The 15,820-nt window shown below is 37.9% G+C and overlaps 1 protein-coding gene across 12 annotated transcripts in view; it reads right to left on the reverse strand.

Annotated features, from left to right (window-relative positions):
- Nucleotides 1–409: 409 nt before the first annotated feature.
- The window catches only part of phldb1a (pleckstrin homology-like domain, family B, member 1a), a 49,859-nt gene continuing 34,448 nt past the window's right edge, over nucleotides 410–15,820 (reverse strand). For 3 of the 12 annotated variants that reach the window (XM_058383439.1, XM_058383446.1, XM_058383447.1), the window contains 15 exons: nucleotides 14,798–14,953; nucleotides 14,544–14,654; nucleotides 13,739–13,828; nucleotides 13,136–13,255; nucleotides 11,432–11,557; nucleotides 10,980–11,138; nucleotides 10,617–10,754; nucleotides 9,956–10,039; nucleotides 8,993–9,059; nucleotides 8,147–8,423; nucleotides 5,704–5,794; nucleotides 5,211–5,357; nucleotides 3,891–4,110; nucleotides 2,625–2,710; nucleotides 428–2,360 (listed from right to left, as the gene is read on the reverse strand). In XM_058383439.1, coding sequence (XP_058239422.1) covers nucleotides 2,220–2,360; nucleotides 2,625–2,710; nucleotides 3,891–4,110; nucleotides 5,211–5,357; nucleotides 5,704–5,794; nucleotides 8,147–8,423; nucleotides 8,993–9,059; nucleotides 9,956–10,039; nucleotides 10,617–10,754; nucleotides 10,980–11,138; nucleotides 11,432–11,557; nucleotides 13,136–13,255; nucleotides 13,739–13,828; nucleotides 14,544–14,654; nucleotides 14,798–14,953 — 2,013 coding nt within the window. In that variant the 3' untranslated portion in view covers nucleotides 428–2,219. Of the gene's footprint in view, nucleotides 2,361–2,624; nucleotides 2,711–3,890; nucleotides 4,111–5,210; nucleotides 5,358–5,703; nucleotides 5,795–8,146; nucleotides 8,424–8,992; nucleotides 9,060–9,955; nucleotides 10,040–10,616; nucleotides 10,755–10,979; nucleotides 11,139–11,431; nucleotides 11,558–13,135; nucleotides 13,256–13,738; nucleotides 13,829–14,543; nucleotides 14,655–14,797; nucleotides 14,954–15,820 lie in introns of all 12 variants that reach the window. The other 9 variants (XM_058383436.1, XM_058383437.1, XM_058383441.1 and 6 more) reach the window with 9 other exon arrangements.

The raw sequence follows: 15,820 nt of genomic DNA on the forward strand, positions 1-15,820 counted from the left end.
CATTGGGCTCCGGAACTTCACAACCAGATGACACTGTAACAGTGATAAGTTAATTGCTAAGTCTCTGAGGGCACACAAATGATCTTGCTAGAACCCTGACGACATTTTGTATGTTAACTGTTGTTTTTTTTAATGACCGAGCGCAAGAGCAGTGAAGAAAACAACTGCGTTTCGAAGCGGACAAACAGGAAAACAGCGCTCTCTGCTGGACAGACTCATAAACACACCCCGAGTTCAGTAATGGAAAATAAGGCTATAAAAAAGGCGATGTTTTGTAGTTATGTGACTGTTATGAGTCACATAAACATAAAAGGTGTAACGAAATTTGCAGGGGTTTTTCCCCCCATGGGCTGTTTTCTGCTTTGACATTTCCTACGTCTGTGATATGAATAAACCTTAAGGCCAGAGGACGTAAAATCATTTTATTTTGTCAAAATTTGAGCTGCTCTTTGTCACATCTGGTTGTCATGCATGCATTTTACAGCCACGTGCCAAAGACTAGGTTTCAATGCAACGAAGCTGTCAATAGTCGTATTTTACACATTCTTTTTAAATAATTAACGATGTGAACAGTACAAATGTGTCCAGTCTGTCACTGGAATCGTCTCCAGGCTTTCTTATTCACTCTGTTAAAAGAAAAGAAAAAAGTGACAGAAAGCTTGCTAACTTTAGGACAGGTGCAGAAGCCTTATTTTTTATGAGCGCGCGAGAGCAGGTCATTTATTAATCCTGTAACTGTGAAATCCTGGTGCATTACATCTTTGCATTAAATATTAAAAATTAAAAATGTACATTATTTATCCATTTCGACTACATAACGAACACCATGATGCAATTCACACGCTTTGTTACACGTTTTATTTAGGCCTGGTACACACCTTCTGTCATTACAATTCATGAGTGTAAATAGGACACATAGCCTATATACTGTATATACACATATTTTTCTTGTTGTTAATATATTGTTTATGTGAGAAGTATAAATATAATGCTCATGAGGTTGCGCTGGGCTTATATAATAGCATATTAGTATGCATATTATATGCACGTTTGTGTTATAATATTGTGACATACCTGCAAGATGTTTAACCTGAAATAAATAATAAAACATTATAAAAAAAAAAAAAAATTATAGTGGAGTACTACTGCATTAAAAAAAAAAGGAGAGAATATTTTTTGCAAGGCACAGATGGCCACACACTCACAACCAGTACACTCACATGGATCACATCACTGTACCTGTGCATTATTGTGTTGACAGAATAAAATGCTTGACTAATGAAGTTAACCTTTGGCAAGTCTCATGGTATAATAACAAACAGTTGAGCAAATAAAAATGGTCCCCACCAGACATGTTTTTGTGCCAAAAACAGAAATACAACAAGAAGTATTAATGTTTAGTTTTAACAGAATATGAATATCAACTAATGTAAATTTTAATCTGGACAAACTCCAGGAATATTGATAACATGATAACTCGCGTCCGAATATCTTTTACTTCACAGAGGACAAAAAATAAGCGTGCTACACATTTCCTTAAAACAGAACGTCATAATCCAAATGCTTATTAATATTCATATTAAGCTAGCATTTTTTCCACTATAACCTTATACCAGTATGGACGTGTAACTGACTCAGAGCTGATGCACCTTCCCAGTACAGGAAATACTTTGGAAAAATGATTAGAGTTTGAGTGCTATGAACACTGTTATTGATAAAAGTCAACATATGAACCTCTAAACAGGCCTTAAAAAGCATAACTGTTTTTAAATATTTGGCATTAAAAAAAAGTACAATTTGTTTTTTCCCTTTTTTTTTTTTTTAATTAATCCAAAAAGTGTGCAAAAGAAAATAATAGCATGGAACTGTTGCCATGGATAGTCCCAAAGTGGTACTGAAATATATTATATTACACAAATAATAGAATATTTTAAAAATATGTAGTTGTAAAATAGTCTTTCTTGGTGACTGAGCACTTTGTTTTTGAGCACCTTGTTATCTGCATGACAGAACAGAACCCTGTTCCCTTCTGGTTAAATATGCAATCATACAAAATTTTTCTGATCTGGATGATACTCATCAGTCGGTGTGGGCTGATGCAGCATGTCTGAAGTTCAGATATCAGTGGAAAGTTCAGTCCTCCCACAGAACCGACGTCCTGTTAGACAAGTCCCGCTCAGTCTTACGCTGTCACGGCTGAGTGTTCGCTCAGCTTTCCCTCAGGTCATAAACTGTGTGTAGCCCTCAGCGCCTGTTACTATGACATCCATCCATATTCGCATGGCCTCTGGGGACGGGGCCACCATGAAGTACAGCCGGTCGTGCGTCTTCACACAGAAGGTTAGGGAGGGATTCGGACTCTGTCAGAACCGAACAAAAAGACAACGTGTGTAGGATGAGGAGAACTGACAGGGCAGCTAGAAATGAAGCATGACGAAATGAACGTGTGCCTGCCTCTGATCTCTTTTTGTGAATGTTGTATGAAAATTATCTTTCTGACAATATGGCTTTTTAAACTTGTGAACAAAGTGAGTACTGGATTGTGTTGGATGGCTGTTGTTGTGGCATGTTCCCTTCCCCAAAATGTGTAAATACTGTAGGAAAATAAGAATTACTCTGTTTACCTTAGTGGCACTGCGTAGGTGGTCGTAATAAACCTCCTCGATGGCCTGGAAGTAGATGACCCCTTTCAACTTGGTCTCATGCTTGTCTGAAAGCAGAGGAGAGTATTACATTTAAAAACACATTTAGCTCCTTCCTCCTTCCACTCAACAATATATTATCATCCCTGCAATATTTTTATTAGTTCACCTGACTGTGAGTAAAAGCTGGAAATAGCTACAGTATATAATTAACCTGGTAAGATAATATGTTGATACTGCAGTCCATTTATTGCTCCTCAAATTTATTTTTTGACATGACTGTTCAACAATTAAGAAATTCTATTTATACCTCGAATAAAACATAAGCATTTTTGTTTTAATGCAATACAACAGACGGTTTTGGTTTTGGAGGCCACAGAGTTATGCATTTCTTATTACAGGTAGTGTTTTGCATTTGGGGGAGGAACTGTTTTATTCATTGCTGACATAAATCTGTCAAAGTCAGCATCACCCAAGGGACAAAACCCAGCATGTACAGTAGGTTTTCACCAAATGCTATATAAAGTTAAAAAAAAAACAAAAAAAACACCTCAGCAGGTTTTAATGGAGCTGTAATACCACACTATAAACTGTAATTTTACTTAACTCTGCAACTAAAGGTGATTTCTTTCTATCACAGGAATGAATAAATAAATAAATACATAAAATAAATAAATAAATAAATAAATGTGTGTTATATGCTTCCTTATCCTTGTGTGGATGTACAAAAGTTTTGGTTAAAACATCTGCATATTATTATTTCATCATTTATTTTTTTATAATTATGCTTCCTTAAAATTAACCAAATATACTTTACTAAATGGGGCTCATTTGTTCTGGGCATTTTTCTGTTTTTGAAGAGTTGCAAGTCTCATGTTGTTAGTCATGAACAAGCCGGGGGTAAATCTAATCCCCCCCCCCACCCCATCTCTCTCAAACACAAGGCTGGAGAAAGTGTTGCAGATTATTTCATCATCATCATCATCACTACTACTAACATGGGGAGTAAGAGGGTGAAAAGGCTACACACGTGAGCTACATGTGTGTATACGAAAGACATTAAAAGTGAGAGAGACATGCCAGTGGAAAAAAAAAAGATGATGTATATAGTGAGAAGCCTAGCAACAAAAAGAAACAAAAAAAAAAACAAGAGAACATTACTTTTGTCCATAGTGCAAGTGCCTTTTCACCTTGGTTTAATGCTGTTAAGGTAGAGAAAAGAACTTTATCCCCATGACTAAAACATACCGACATAGTAGGAGAAAGTCCTCTTCAGACGGTCAAAGACGAACCAGCGCTTCTTCCATGATTTGATTTTGCCACCCATCTTCACCAGGTGGCCTTTGCACATTTTCTCAGAGACGATGACGTAAGGACAGGTGTCTATGCAGTGACCGGCGGACTCGACATGGGAGCGCAGGTCGAACTCCTCCTTTCGGATGGGTAGGTAGCGGGTCATTGGACGAGCCTAATCAGGGTTTAGATTTAAATATAGAGTAGATATGTGAGAATTTTTTATGCTAACATTATTGTCACAAACATACGAAGTACTCTTTATAAATATGTACCCTCACGTACAGGTATGGAAAAAAATATTTTTGAAGAGCTTATATTATTAACCCATGTTTAAAAATGTTTTACAGCATACAATCATGATGTTTTGCTGCTTTTGGTTGAAATTAATTTCTCTTTTTTTATTTATTTCTAAATCATTGAATAATTTCTTTGTCTGTGTCTACTTCAAGACTGTCTAGTGTATATGATTGTGTGTGTGAGATGCCAAATGTCTGCAAAACAGATTGAGCTGCTAAAAAAAAAAATTAAACGGCAAAATAAAAATTAAAGTATAGCCTAAAAAGCTTAAAATCTAAGACCACTTAAATCCTTTAATTTGTAAAACATAATTTTAGACATGTTTTAACCTCTTTGTTTTTCTTACAGAATTAATTTATATTAATATAATTTATTTTATAATTTAATTAAAAATACCTTACTGAATAGTGTTTCTAAATAATTATTGTATGGACAGCTTATATTATATTTGTAAACACAGTATAATCCACTGTCATTTCATCTCCAATCTCTTGCTTTAGATATGTGCACCTTTACTTTTTCCTCTTGAAATTTTAGCACTATTTTTTCTGCTTTCCTCACACCATCTGTCTGTCCTCTCAAGTGCCTTAAAGTCTTCCCACTGCAATCTGACTTTTACCTTCATGTTATCCCCCTAGTATTCACAGAATGACCCCATAATCACTTTTCACACATGTTTGATTTGAACACTCACCTCAGAGCTAGAGGCACCTCAGCTCAGAACAGTATTTTTCCACTAAGCCCTATGGCCCTTTAAAACCTCTAAATTGACATTTGCCTGATATGGCCAATGCTGTGATGGCTCCGAGATCAATGTGAAAACCTGCCTCTTTAAACATTTTCTTAACCTCAAGACACTGAAAGTACATGTTATGTCTGAAAGGATTCACTGGCAGTCTGCGCTCCAAGAGTGGCATTGATCTGCGAGCAGCTGGTATTCTCTCAAGTTTAACTTCTTCATAAACCTGCACTGACCTGCGAGCTTTGCTTTTCTCTCATCTTGACCTCCTCCTCTACTAATCTCTGCCGATGTGCGGTCTCTTCCTGCAGCCTCCTCTCCACCTCCTCTCGCCTCTTCCTCTCCTCCTCCAGCAGCTGCCTTCGTGCCTGCGCCTCTCTCTCCTGAGAGAGATACAGACACCGAGAGGGAGACAGAGAAACAGAAAGAAAAGGGCATTGAACTAATAGTGAAAAGATGAAACAGACTGAAGGAAAAAAAAAAAATACATTTGCAAAAGCCCACAGTGAGAGGTTACAAGGGACGTATGAAAAAATAATTTCACAGGAGAATGTCAATATGTGTATTACTCTAGGTGAAGTTGTTAAGAGCCCGTCTTTCATGTCAGTGTCTCTTTGTAGGTGCGAAAAGAATCTTCACTACCGCAGAAGCAAAGGGAGTTGACACTCCGTTTTGAAATTCATAAGAGAGATTACATTTCACAGACAATTAAAGTTTAATGGGACTCACACGACTCTCCACCAATCTGGCTTTTTCCTGTTGAGCCTCCTTCAGCATCTTCTCCATTTCCTCCAGCCTCAGCCCAGCCAGGCCGCTACCACTGAGACACAAACACATCCATTTGCTCTGTTACTATGAGAGCTCACAACTGGAGGTTGTGGAATTGGACACAAGTGTTCGGAAAACTACACAGTTACTTTTTTTTCCCACTCAACTAGGAAAGATCCTTGACAGTCAAAAGTGGCCGTTTGAATCAATTTCTTCCTGTTGCAACTCATTCTTCTAGGAACAGACAGCTGACCCATGTACAAGCCCTTAGGTAAGTTTTTTTCCATTTTGAAAGAAAAAAAATATTCTGACTGTAGGTTGAGACCCAGGAGCTCTAATTCTGACATATTAAAACATCAAAGGGCATAAAAACATAGACCAGAAACCGAGTAAATTCCTTCCCAAGGTCCATCACTTCTAGAATTGAAAAATAGGACACAATCAAGTGAATATACTTCCCGGCTGACAAAATACTCAAACCCCCACCCCTTTCTAAGGGGAATACATAATATGGCAGGCTCCCCTTGTTCTGCCTCGGGACACGACCCAACTCTGAACAGGTGAGCAAGCTCTTGTCTCTTGTATGGTTGGTGGTTGTCATGGCAACAGGCCAAGTAACTTTGTACAAGGAGAGAAATGCAAAGAAAAACATGTTTAAGGGGAAATTGGGCAGGATGACCCGTTGTCAGGGGAACAGAGGCAGACAAGGGTTCCCATGGAGACCGTCTCTCAGGGGCACTGGCAAGGCCAGTCATTTGGGGCCGTGAACTGACCTGACCTGAATCAAACTTGAGTTGACTGTTAGTTTTTACCACTGGTGATTAAGTGCAACACTGGTAAAATATTGCTGCACACAGAATTTGGAGTTGTTTTCACATGCTTGCATGAATAAAGAGTTCTGAAAACTAAATAAATAAGTAACTGACTAAAAAGTGACTATAAACACAGGGAATCTATTTCCCTCATGTAAATGTGAATGTGTTTTATAAAGAAGATTATTATATTGTAACAAACAAACAAAAAAAAACAGGATCAGTGGAAGACAATTTACTGCACCGGTGTTTATGCCTTTAATATGTTGTGGAGTTTCTCATCCTATACACAAAAATGACATATTAGATCTGTGGCCTATTAAGAGTTAGAAATAGGATATTTGGCAAACAGTGGGGTTGAAAAGTACTCAACCTCCAATTCATCTGATTTGTCTGAATAAAAAATAATAAATACACATGTTCTTCCTGTCAGTACCTTTATTGCATTTTATTTTCTCATACAGGAAAATGTTTGATTAAATTTAATTAATGAATGGTCAGCAAGTATTTCAAGGAAAATAGGGCAAAACCTACCTCATGTCAGTCTGAAGAAAATTAATTTAAAATAAAGACTTTATAACAAGCTAATGATAATCTCATAGAATTTGATCATTTAGGAATAGGAAATAAAAATCCTACACTAAGAGGTTATATTTTGTGCATACCACTGTCTGATCAAAAGTGAGCAAGTGGAAGCAGAATCATGTCCACTCAATTTCTAACTTAAACAAGGTAATCCCTAAAAACTCCAAAACTGAGACTGGTGAGGGAAGCCACTGAGAGGCTAACAGTAACTCTAACGGGCGTTGAAGAGTACAGTGGAGTGAAGGTTTCAAAGTGCTATGTTAGGTCCAAAGCTAACACAGGCCATACCTCAATTAACACCATCCCTACAGTAAAATATGGTGATAGCATCATGATGCACTGAGGGATGCTTATGATCCTCAGAAGCTGGCCTTCTTGTCACAATTGAAAGGAGAATGGATGTAGAAAAATACAGGGGGACATTACCTGCTGCAGTCCTCTAAAAAATCTAAAGCTTGCTAGATTCTTCACCTTTCAGGAGGACAATGTTCCCAAACATAAGACCAAAGCAACGCAGAAGTGATTGAAAACAAAAAGGTGAACCGGAGGAGAAAATCTGACAGTAAGAATAGAGAAATCCATTCCCAAACATTGCACAAAGCTTGTAGGAACTTCCCTGACAGATATAAAGGTTCTCCCACAAAGATCTTCTGACAAATAATGATTTTGGACTTTAAAAATGTACTTTAAGAGCATATTATCCTGCAATAGAAATACTGGCTGGAACATTCTGTGAGTCTTTTGTAATCTAGATGATTTTGCTATACTTTTGCAAGGCACTGTATGTTCCACCTTAACCACCCACAATGTTCTTTATTAATGAAGAAAATGTGATCAGGGTCGAGCTCAGTCATTAATGGTGATCTCAGAATTGTTAAAAATGTCTTTTAAAAAAGTTTTTTACCTGAAAAACTATACCACCAGACTCCCCTACAAGGTTCAGGTGTTTTGGACCAAACCAATGTTTTCAAATAACTAAAGCGCCCCCTCTGTCACCCCTCTCTCACCTTTCAGGTGAACAGGTGGAGTTGTTTCCAGTGGATACGCTGGTCTCCAAGCTGTCAGAACTCTCCAAACTGAGTGTGTCATATGCTTGGCCACCTGCAGGGGGTGCTTGATGGTGCAGGATGGAATGGTGCACCATTGGGGCTGCTGGAGCAGGGAATGGGCCATTTAACTGGGAGTGAGAGCCCTGCGGCACCCCCCAATGGCATTGCGGGTCTGTTTCGAGCCTTGCTTTAAGTTCAGTGGTGAAAAATCTGGAGTCATCACATGTTTGGAGCCCTAGGCAAATGCATAAAAAAACAAATGTGAAAAATGGTAAGAGAATGACAATAGAAAAAAGGTCCAGTCATATACAATTCCTTGCTTACAAAGGTCCAGATAATCTGACAGGACAAAACAGTAACCCTTTATAGCTTAAACATTATGGTATTTCTAAGCCCAATTGACTGTAAACATTGCATTTTTTGTTGTCACTATGATGTGTGATGTGTTGAGGAGCTGCCTTCAGCTAATTAATTTAACCTAAACACATATAATTGTACCATAGATGATCTACTGAAATTCTTTGCTGGTTACACATCCAGACTACAATCTGGCAGTTGATGCCTCTTGCCCTAGAGCCTTTATGAATGCTGTTAAAATATAAAAAGATTTGCTCCAAGGTAGCAGATACCAAGACAAGACCCTACAAGCCTCAGACGTTTTGTCCTAAATCAATTCTTTTCAAGTCTTAAAAACTATGCTTCACCTTTAAGAGGTGGAGTTGTTGACAATGGATAGACCGGTCCAGCATAAGCAGTTAATATGGTATTCGGAAACATGTTAATGCCATTGGAAAGCTGGTTTACCTTTGCCCTCAAGAGCCAGTTTCTTGGACTCTGTATCCAGATTAGAGGCTGACAGATCTGGAAGGCTCTAAAAGTGAGACAACAATGTGGTAGAATACTACATATCAGAGACTACAGATCAAACACTACACGCAGAATACTACATATCAAATTGAAGGAGAAACATCTACAGAAGCACGGTTGATCAGACAGCAGCTGTAATGCTAACACTGCAAAAGAAATTATGAAAAGCTGAATCCAAAGCAAAATAGAGTTAATAGCATTAAAGTTTATGCAGAACGGTCTAGAACTGAATAAAGACAAATGTAAATTCCAGCACATTTGAACGTGTGATGAAATAAAAAATATCAGTTAAGATTAACGTTTAAAGATAAATATTAAAGGTTAAAGTATAATGTGGCACTTAAATAAACATTTTGTTCATGATATAAAGATTAAATAATAATCTACAGGTTATTTCACAATAATATTGGGACAGCAGAAATGCTGAGATTTTGTTTGATCAGAAAACAGAATGGTTTCTACATAAATGAACTTCTAACTCAAAACTATGAGCATGTGTGATTTTATATATATATATATATATATATATATATATATATATATATATATATATATATATATATATATAGATAGATAGATAGATAGATAGATAGATAGATAGATAGATAGATAGATAGGAGTCCATGCCCTTTAGATACAGTTCCCCGCATGTAAATGTAAAATTGTTTTAGAATTTGACAATAATTGCTTTACTATCAATCACTGTTTGGGAAAACCAATAAATCATACATCACTTGACATCTTTAAATGAGAAGATTTTAAAACTGTGGCTGAAAACTCTGAACTTAAACCTCATAGTCATCATTCACAATACAGACAGCTGGAGTACCCTCACTGTGTAACCGTCCAATGATTTACATATCTCTTTATATTGCTGCAGGCAGTGTGTGTGTGCATTACCTTGGTTGGAGTGTTTCTGCCTGCAATTCCAGCGTTGGGTTGTGTGGACGTACCATTTGCTCCATCCTGCATACACCTGTACATCTGAGAACACAGAGTAGAGTAGGTCACTGTGCAGCCTGATAATCAATTAATAATTCAACTGATAGCTTAACTGGAATGAAAAACATTTACATAGACACCGACATGAAGCCAGAGGAGTAAACAAATGAGGTCAATCCAAATGACATTTCTGGTATAATAATCTGTTCAATACTTTGTTAAAACAAACAAACATCATAATGTGTACCGTAAAATATTTTATTTAAAAAGAAGAGTGTAAGGGAGGGTAACTGAAGTAACCTTTCTAAGCAGAATTGATGTTTTTGTAAGGAAATGTGGTTAATATCTTGCTCCAATTGGCAAGCAAAGACTTAATAAACAGATATGAAGCAACAGAAAATTCATTTGGTTTGACAAATCTTTGTATGTAAACACAGACAGTCAGACATCTCCGGCTATGTGCCAGCACAACATACAGACACAAATGTCAGATTTTCTAAGAAACCACTCTAAATAACACCGGCTAATGTTAGTGGATGATCCATGGACAACGACAGAGCGTGTGAGTAGAGGAATACCACGAAGACACTGGGAGTTCAGGCGGGATAATGAAGGTTACCTGCATGTTTCTGCGTGTGGAGAAAGACTTAGCTGGAAGAGGGGGAGGACAAGCATGGCTAGTATCCCCAACTGCCATGATGTCTTGGTACCAGCGCTCTAAATCCAGCCTGGGCACCAGAGGCTTGTTCCTCTCAGCCTAGGTATTGCAAGCAACGCAAGAAAAAAAAAGCAGCAGAGATGATAGGAGAAGAGGCAAGGGGAGATGAAAGAAGTATGATAGAATACATGCAGCCTTATCCAGATCCCAAATCATTTCCATGCACAGCAATATATCAGCCTTAAAAAGACAGTACCACTTTTCTCCATATGATTTAGTACTTATATTTAGAATACTAGAAAGGAAACCATGTGGAACACACACCTCAGCTGAAAGAGACTGGGAAGGGTGAGACTGTGACGTGTGGCTAGAGAGGACAGGGTCAGCTACTATATCTTGGAATGATTGGACAGGAGCCGTTGTGTAGGGATCAACCTTGTGCATCCCGAAGAGCTGGTTCAACTGACTAACTGTCACATAATCCTTTACCCCATCAAAGCATCGAGTACACGTACACAGACAGAGGAGAGAATGTGATGAAGGCGTTAAAAAGCAGAAAGACACAGAAGCGATCTATGTTTAGAAATATGAAATGAGCTTGCTGTTTGATCTACATTCTATTAATAGACATGAGCAAGAACTAGAAGAAATAGCAATGGTAAAAGACACGGCAATACATGGAGTCATAAGAAAGAAGCAAAAGAAAGAGAATGGGAGAAGAGTCAAAGGGCACATAGAAAGAATGGATACAGAGAAAGTGAGCTGTACGTTCATACCTCGCGAGGGGTATCTGGTGTTACAGCAAGAGAAAGGCAGGAAGTGGTAGGGGCAAAAGAGGTGGCTTGAGTTGGGACACAACCACTACCGTACATCTTAAATACATCTGAAAGTCTCAGGTACTCCTGAATACACACAAATCAAAAAGGCCCCAACTCGCACCTCAACCTGTACATACTGTTACAGCAAATATACAAATAACAGTCCAGATCCGTAACACATCATTGCATACTCACTCCCACACACATGCACATACCGTATTCTCTGAAATGTATTGGAACAGGAAGGCCACTTCTTTCATTTTTCTTATAGACTGAAGACAGTCATGTTTGAGATCAAAAGAATAACGTGAGATGATTAACATTTTTAACGAATGCAGTCTTCACTGGTGAAACTCACGGCTCAAGAGTAGATATCCAGAACCATTCATTATTTAAACAATCAATCTAATAGGGCAAACCTGGGCATCAAGAATTAACCTGTCAGTTACACAGTCCAATATTTCTGATCACTTGAAAAATGTGTGGGTTCTAACAAAAGGTGCCAAGTTCTTTAACATACATAAATATAAATGTAAAGAAAAAAAAAATGAAAACTCGAATTCTAATTTATTATTGAATTTTCATCCTTTAATCTCAAACCCAAATGTCTGTAGGTCACCTGCCCATAACATTCCAACACCTTTACTGCTATGCATTCATGCAGTTGCAGCATTAGATTAATCTGGACTTATAGTACTGATAGAACCTGATGTGGTCTTCCACTGCCAGCCTATGTTTTTGACACTGAGTTGCTTTTCAATTCATCATGGTTGTAAAGATTGGTTATTTGACTTACTGTGGTCCTTTTTGGCAGCACAAACTATTCTGTTAATTGTCCTGCATTGTCTCTTGCAAAACTGCTGATCACTAGATGCTTTTTGATTTTTGCACAATTTTGTGTAAACCCTAGAGACTACAGCGACTGTGCATGAAAATCCCAATTACCTGCAGTTTTTGAAATACTCATATCAGCCCATCTGGCACCAACCAGCCATGCCACAAAGTTACTCAGATCACTTTGCCAATTCTGATGTCTGATGTGAAAATGAACTGAAAGCTTTCTGGCATGTGCATATGATTAAATGCATTCTGCTGTTGCCACATGATTGGCTTGTTCAATAATTGCATGAATAAGAAGGTGTTAAGGTACAGGTGTTCTTATTAAAGTGGCCGGTGAGAGTACACTATGAAAACACTCCTAGAGTCTGATTGTAATTAAGTAATGATGAGCTGCTTAGTCTCTCGACTTCCACCATGCAGAAACGAAAACCGCAATCACAGCACACACCTCGGTCTCACCTCACACTGACCTATAGGTATTCAACTACCTTTGCAGTGCACAGTTCTACATAGGTACAGGCAGACAAGGCTGTCTACTGAGTAACATGCACCTTCAACAATGTGTTAATGTTACGCATAACATTTTATGTATTTTGTTAAAGAGTAATCACAGTGTTAAATCATCATGGCTACATGGTTATTACTCTAGTAGAGCACCATGCTGTTAATATTTCTCAAGCTATTTATATTTTGTAATTTTTTTGGTATTGCATTATGGCTAAATAGTTACACTTCTTTAAAAATAAGCATTCACTTATGTCAGGTACAAGACTCCTGAAACAGTCCTGATGACCACCAAACACCAGCATGCCACTCATTTACCTCCTGAGGCCTGATGGGGCAAGAATGAGAGGTGGAGCTTTGGATGCAGGGAGCAGGTAGTGGGGGATGCTGGATAAGGACTTCATTGGACAGGTCAGATTCACTGATATGCAGAACGTCCTGTTTTGAATATCAGTTGTCGGAATGAACTACAGGGGTCATTTTTAAACAAATAAAATCACCATTAAGCTTCTCAGAGCTGCTGTGCTGTGTAACTCCCCTCCCTTGTTGCTTTTACATATTTAATAGACAAACAGCGTGGCACTGCAATGGAGCTTATCGCCTGTAGCAAGAGCTTAGATTAAATTTTTACATCACTGCCAGAGACAGTGAAGCAGATCCGATAGATATTAGTAGTATCTTACAGTATGCCAAAAATACGGGTGGATATTTCAACACCCAGCACAAAGTTCTGAGCTACCAACATCAACCCATGAATATTAATGATGTTCAAGAAGAAAACAAGTCTTTCTAGATAGTCTACAAAGAAGAGCCTGTCAGATCAATGGCAGTGAAGAGTGACAGAGGCCTGATAGTATCAGACAACACTAAAGCATCGTGGCCTGGCTGAGAATTCTGCTGGTGCCGGTCTTGTGTGCTTACCTCCTGCATGGTGTTAGAGGAATTGGGGAAAGTCTTCCCTCCAGTCAGACTCTGGTATCTCTTTTCCAGGGTAGCCAGTCTCTCCTTCTCCTATGTGAGTCATATAAAATGAGTACATTACAACGAGATTCAAGAAGCATAATATTTACAGTTACGTGGTATGTGACTAAATAAACATAGTATTTGAATGCAGTTGAATAGTAACAAGTTTAAAATGTTATAATGCCACAGCTAGGTTTATATTGCATGAACCATAGAAGGTAAAAACTAAACATCACAAAGAGGCAAGATAAATTTGAATGTTTTGTTTATATTTTTAGTTTTTTATTTTTATATATATATATATATCTGTTTTATAAAATTGCCTTTATTCATTAGTCTCGATTAATGTTTTCTTATTGCTGCTATTTAACTCAATATTTCCTCGATTTCTTAGGTGGACTATTTCTGAGATCAAGTGTTAAAAAACACTCAGTGAGACTGAATTTCAGAAACCTTCCAGTTCAATCTGTTCATTCTAATCACTAGACCTAATAAACTGCATAATATCAGCACAATAAAACATAATTTAAGGCATGTGGTGGCAGGCTAAATACTGCCTGGCTAAAAGTGGAGTCCAAATGATAGTCTCTCTTATATTCGTATGAATATGTATTTGTGTTGAGTATATCTGTGGATTAAGACTGTAGTGGAAAAACCTACAGGTCTGTTTCCTTCAAAGTAGTATTTCTCTAATTGATTGGGTGGTTACACAATTAGAACTCAATTAGTCAGTTAATTATGCCCATCAATATATTGAACTAACCTTATGCACCATTTGCAGGGCCAGGGTTCGGTCTTTAGCCATCCGCTCACAGTCCTTAGCTGCCTGCATGCCTAGCTGATTGGCCTGAATCTCAAGGGCAGCCATTTTCTCCTTGAGGAATAAGAGAAATGCAGTTTTACGTCCCACATTTGTTATAATCCCACTTCTTACAATCTCAGCAGTGATGTGTTTCATCCCCCCACAGACACGTGATGTAAGAGCCATTAAAATTGTCCTTATAACTATGATCATACCTTCCTCTTGGCCACGCTGTGTTGGTACTCCGCCTTCTCCTGGAGCAGCTGCCGGGTGACTGTCTCCTTCTCCTCCTCCAGACTGCTCTCACGTTCCAGCTGGCGGAACTCCAGGTCCTCGAAGCGCTTTGAGCCAGACTCCAGAGCCTCGGCCTTCTGCAGACAGAATGGAGACGGAGCAGAGACGTGGACACAGAGACAGACAAACAGGTGGACATGAAAAATAGACAGATGAACACAAATGCCTTAGTGACTCTGCTGTGAATTTTTCTGTTCTATACATTTAAAAAAAACTCCACCTGATACAAAACATTGTTCATAATAAATTGTTGGGATTGAAGAAGAAAATAGATGTGATTCTTTATATCCTATGTAGTATCAGTGAATTAGTGAGATGTTTCAGTTAAAACATGCAAAGCAAGCAAGCAGCTGAATTTGTTAGCATATGAAAAACAGGCAATAAAAGAACAACATGCAAAGACCTTCCAACAAGAGTAGAAAAAAAACACATGGGCCAAACGCTTTCTTATTCAAACAGTGAATTCTACAAAAAAATAAACACAACCAGAGAAAGTGTAAAGGAGAAACCAGCCAACATACTCTGAAGGTGTTCACACAATACAGTGCTAAGATATATGAAGTCTGTATTTTATGTATTAAATATAATCAATAACATTTAGCGGTTAAACAAATCAATTACAAATCACAACTGTATGGTAAACTGCCTGTCATTTGATCGCCCTAGTTATCTTTTCATGAACACTAATAATCAGATTATTTTCTGATTTGTGCATCAGATATTTCAAGTACTCATGTAACCAGCATACCACAATAAAAAAAAAAAAAAACTGTTATTAGATTTCAAGAAATCTGAGCATATATACAAACACAACCAGGAAAAAAAGCTTGTCTTCCTCTCTGGGTAGAGTACTTGGAAAAAAGTACAGCATTATATGCAAATAAATATTTACCAGTGAAAATATGATTTTACCTTAGAGTCAGCTGTGTTTCTAACCAATCGAC

This window comes from Hemibagrus wyckioides, linkage group LG28 (assembly GCF_019097595.1).
Source record: "Hemibagrus wyckioides isolate EC202008001 linkage group LG28, SWU_Hwy_1.0, whole genome shotgun sequence".
Classification (NCBI taxonomy): Eukaryota; Metazoa; Chordata; class Actinopteri; order Siluriformes; family Bagridae; genus Hemibagrus; species Hemibagrus wyckioides.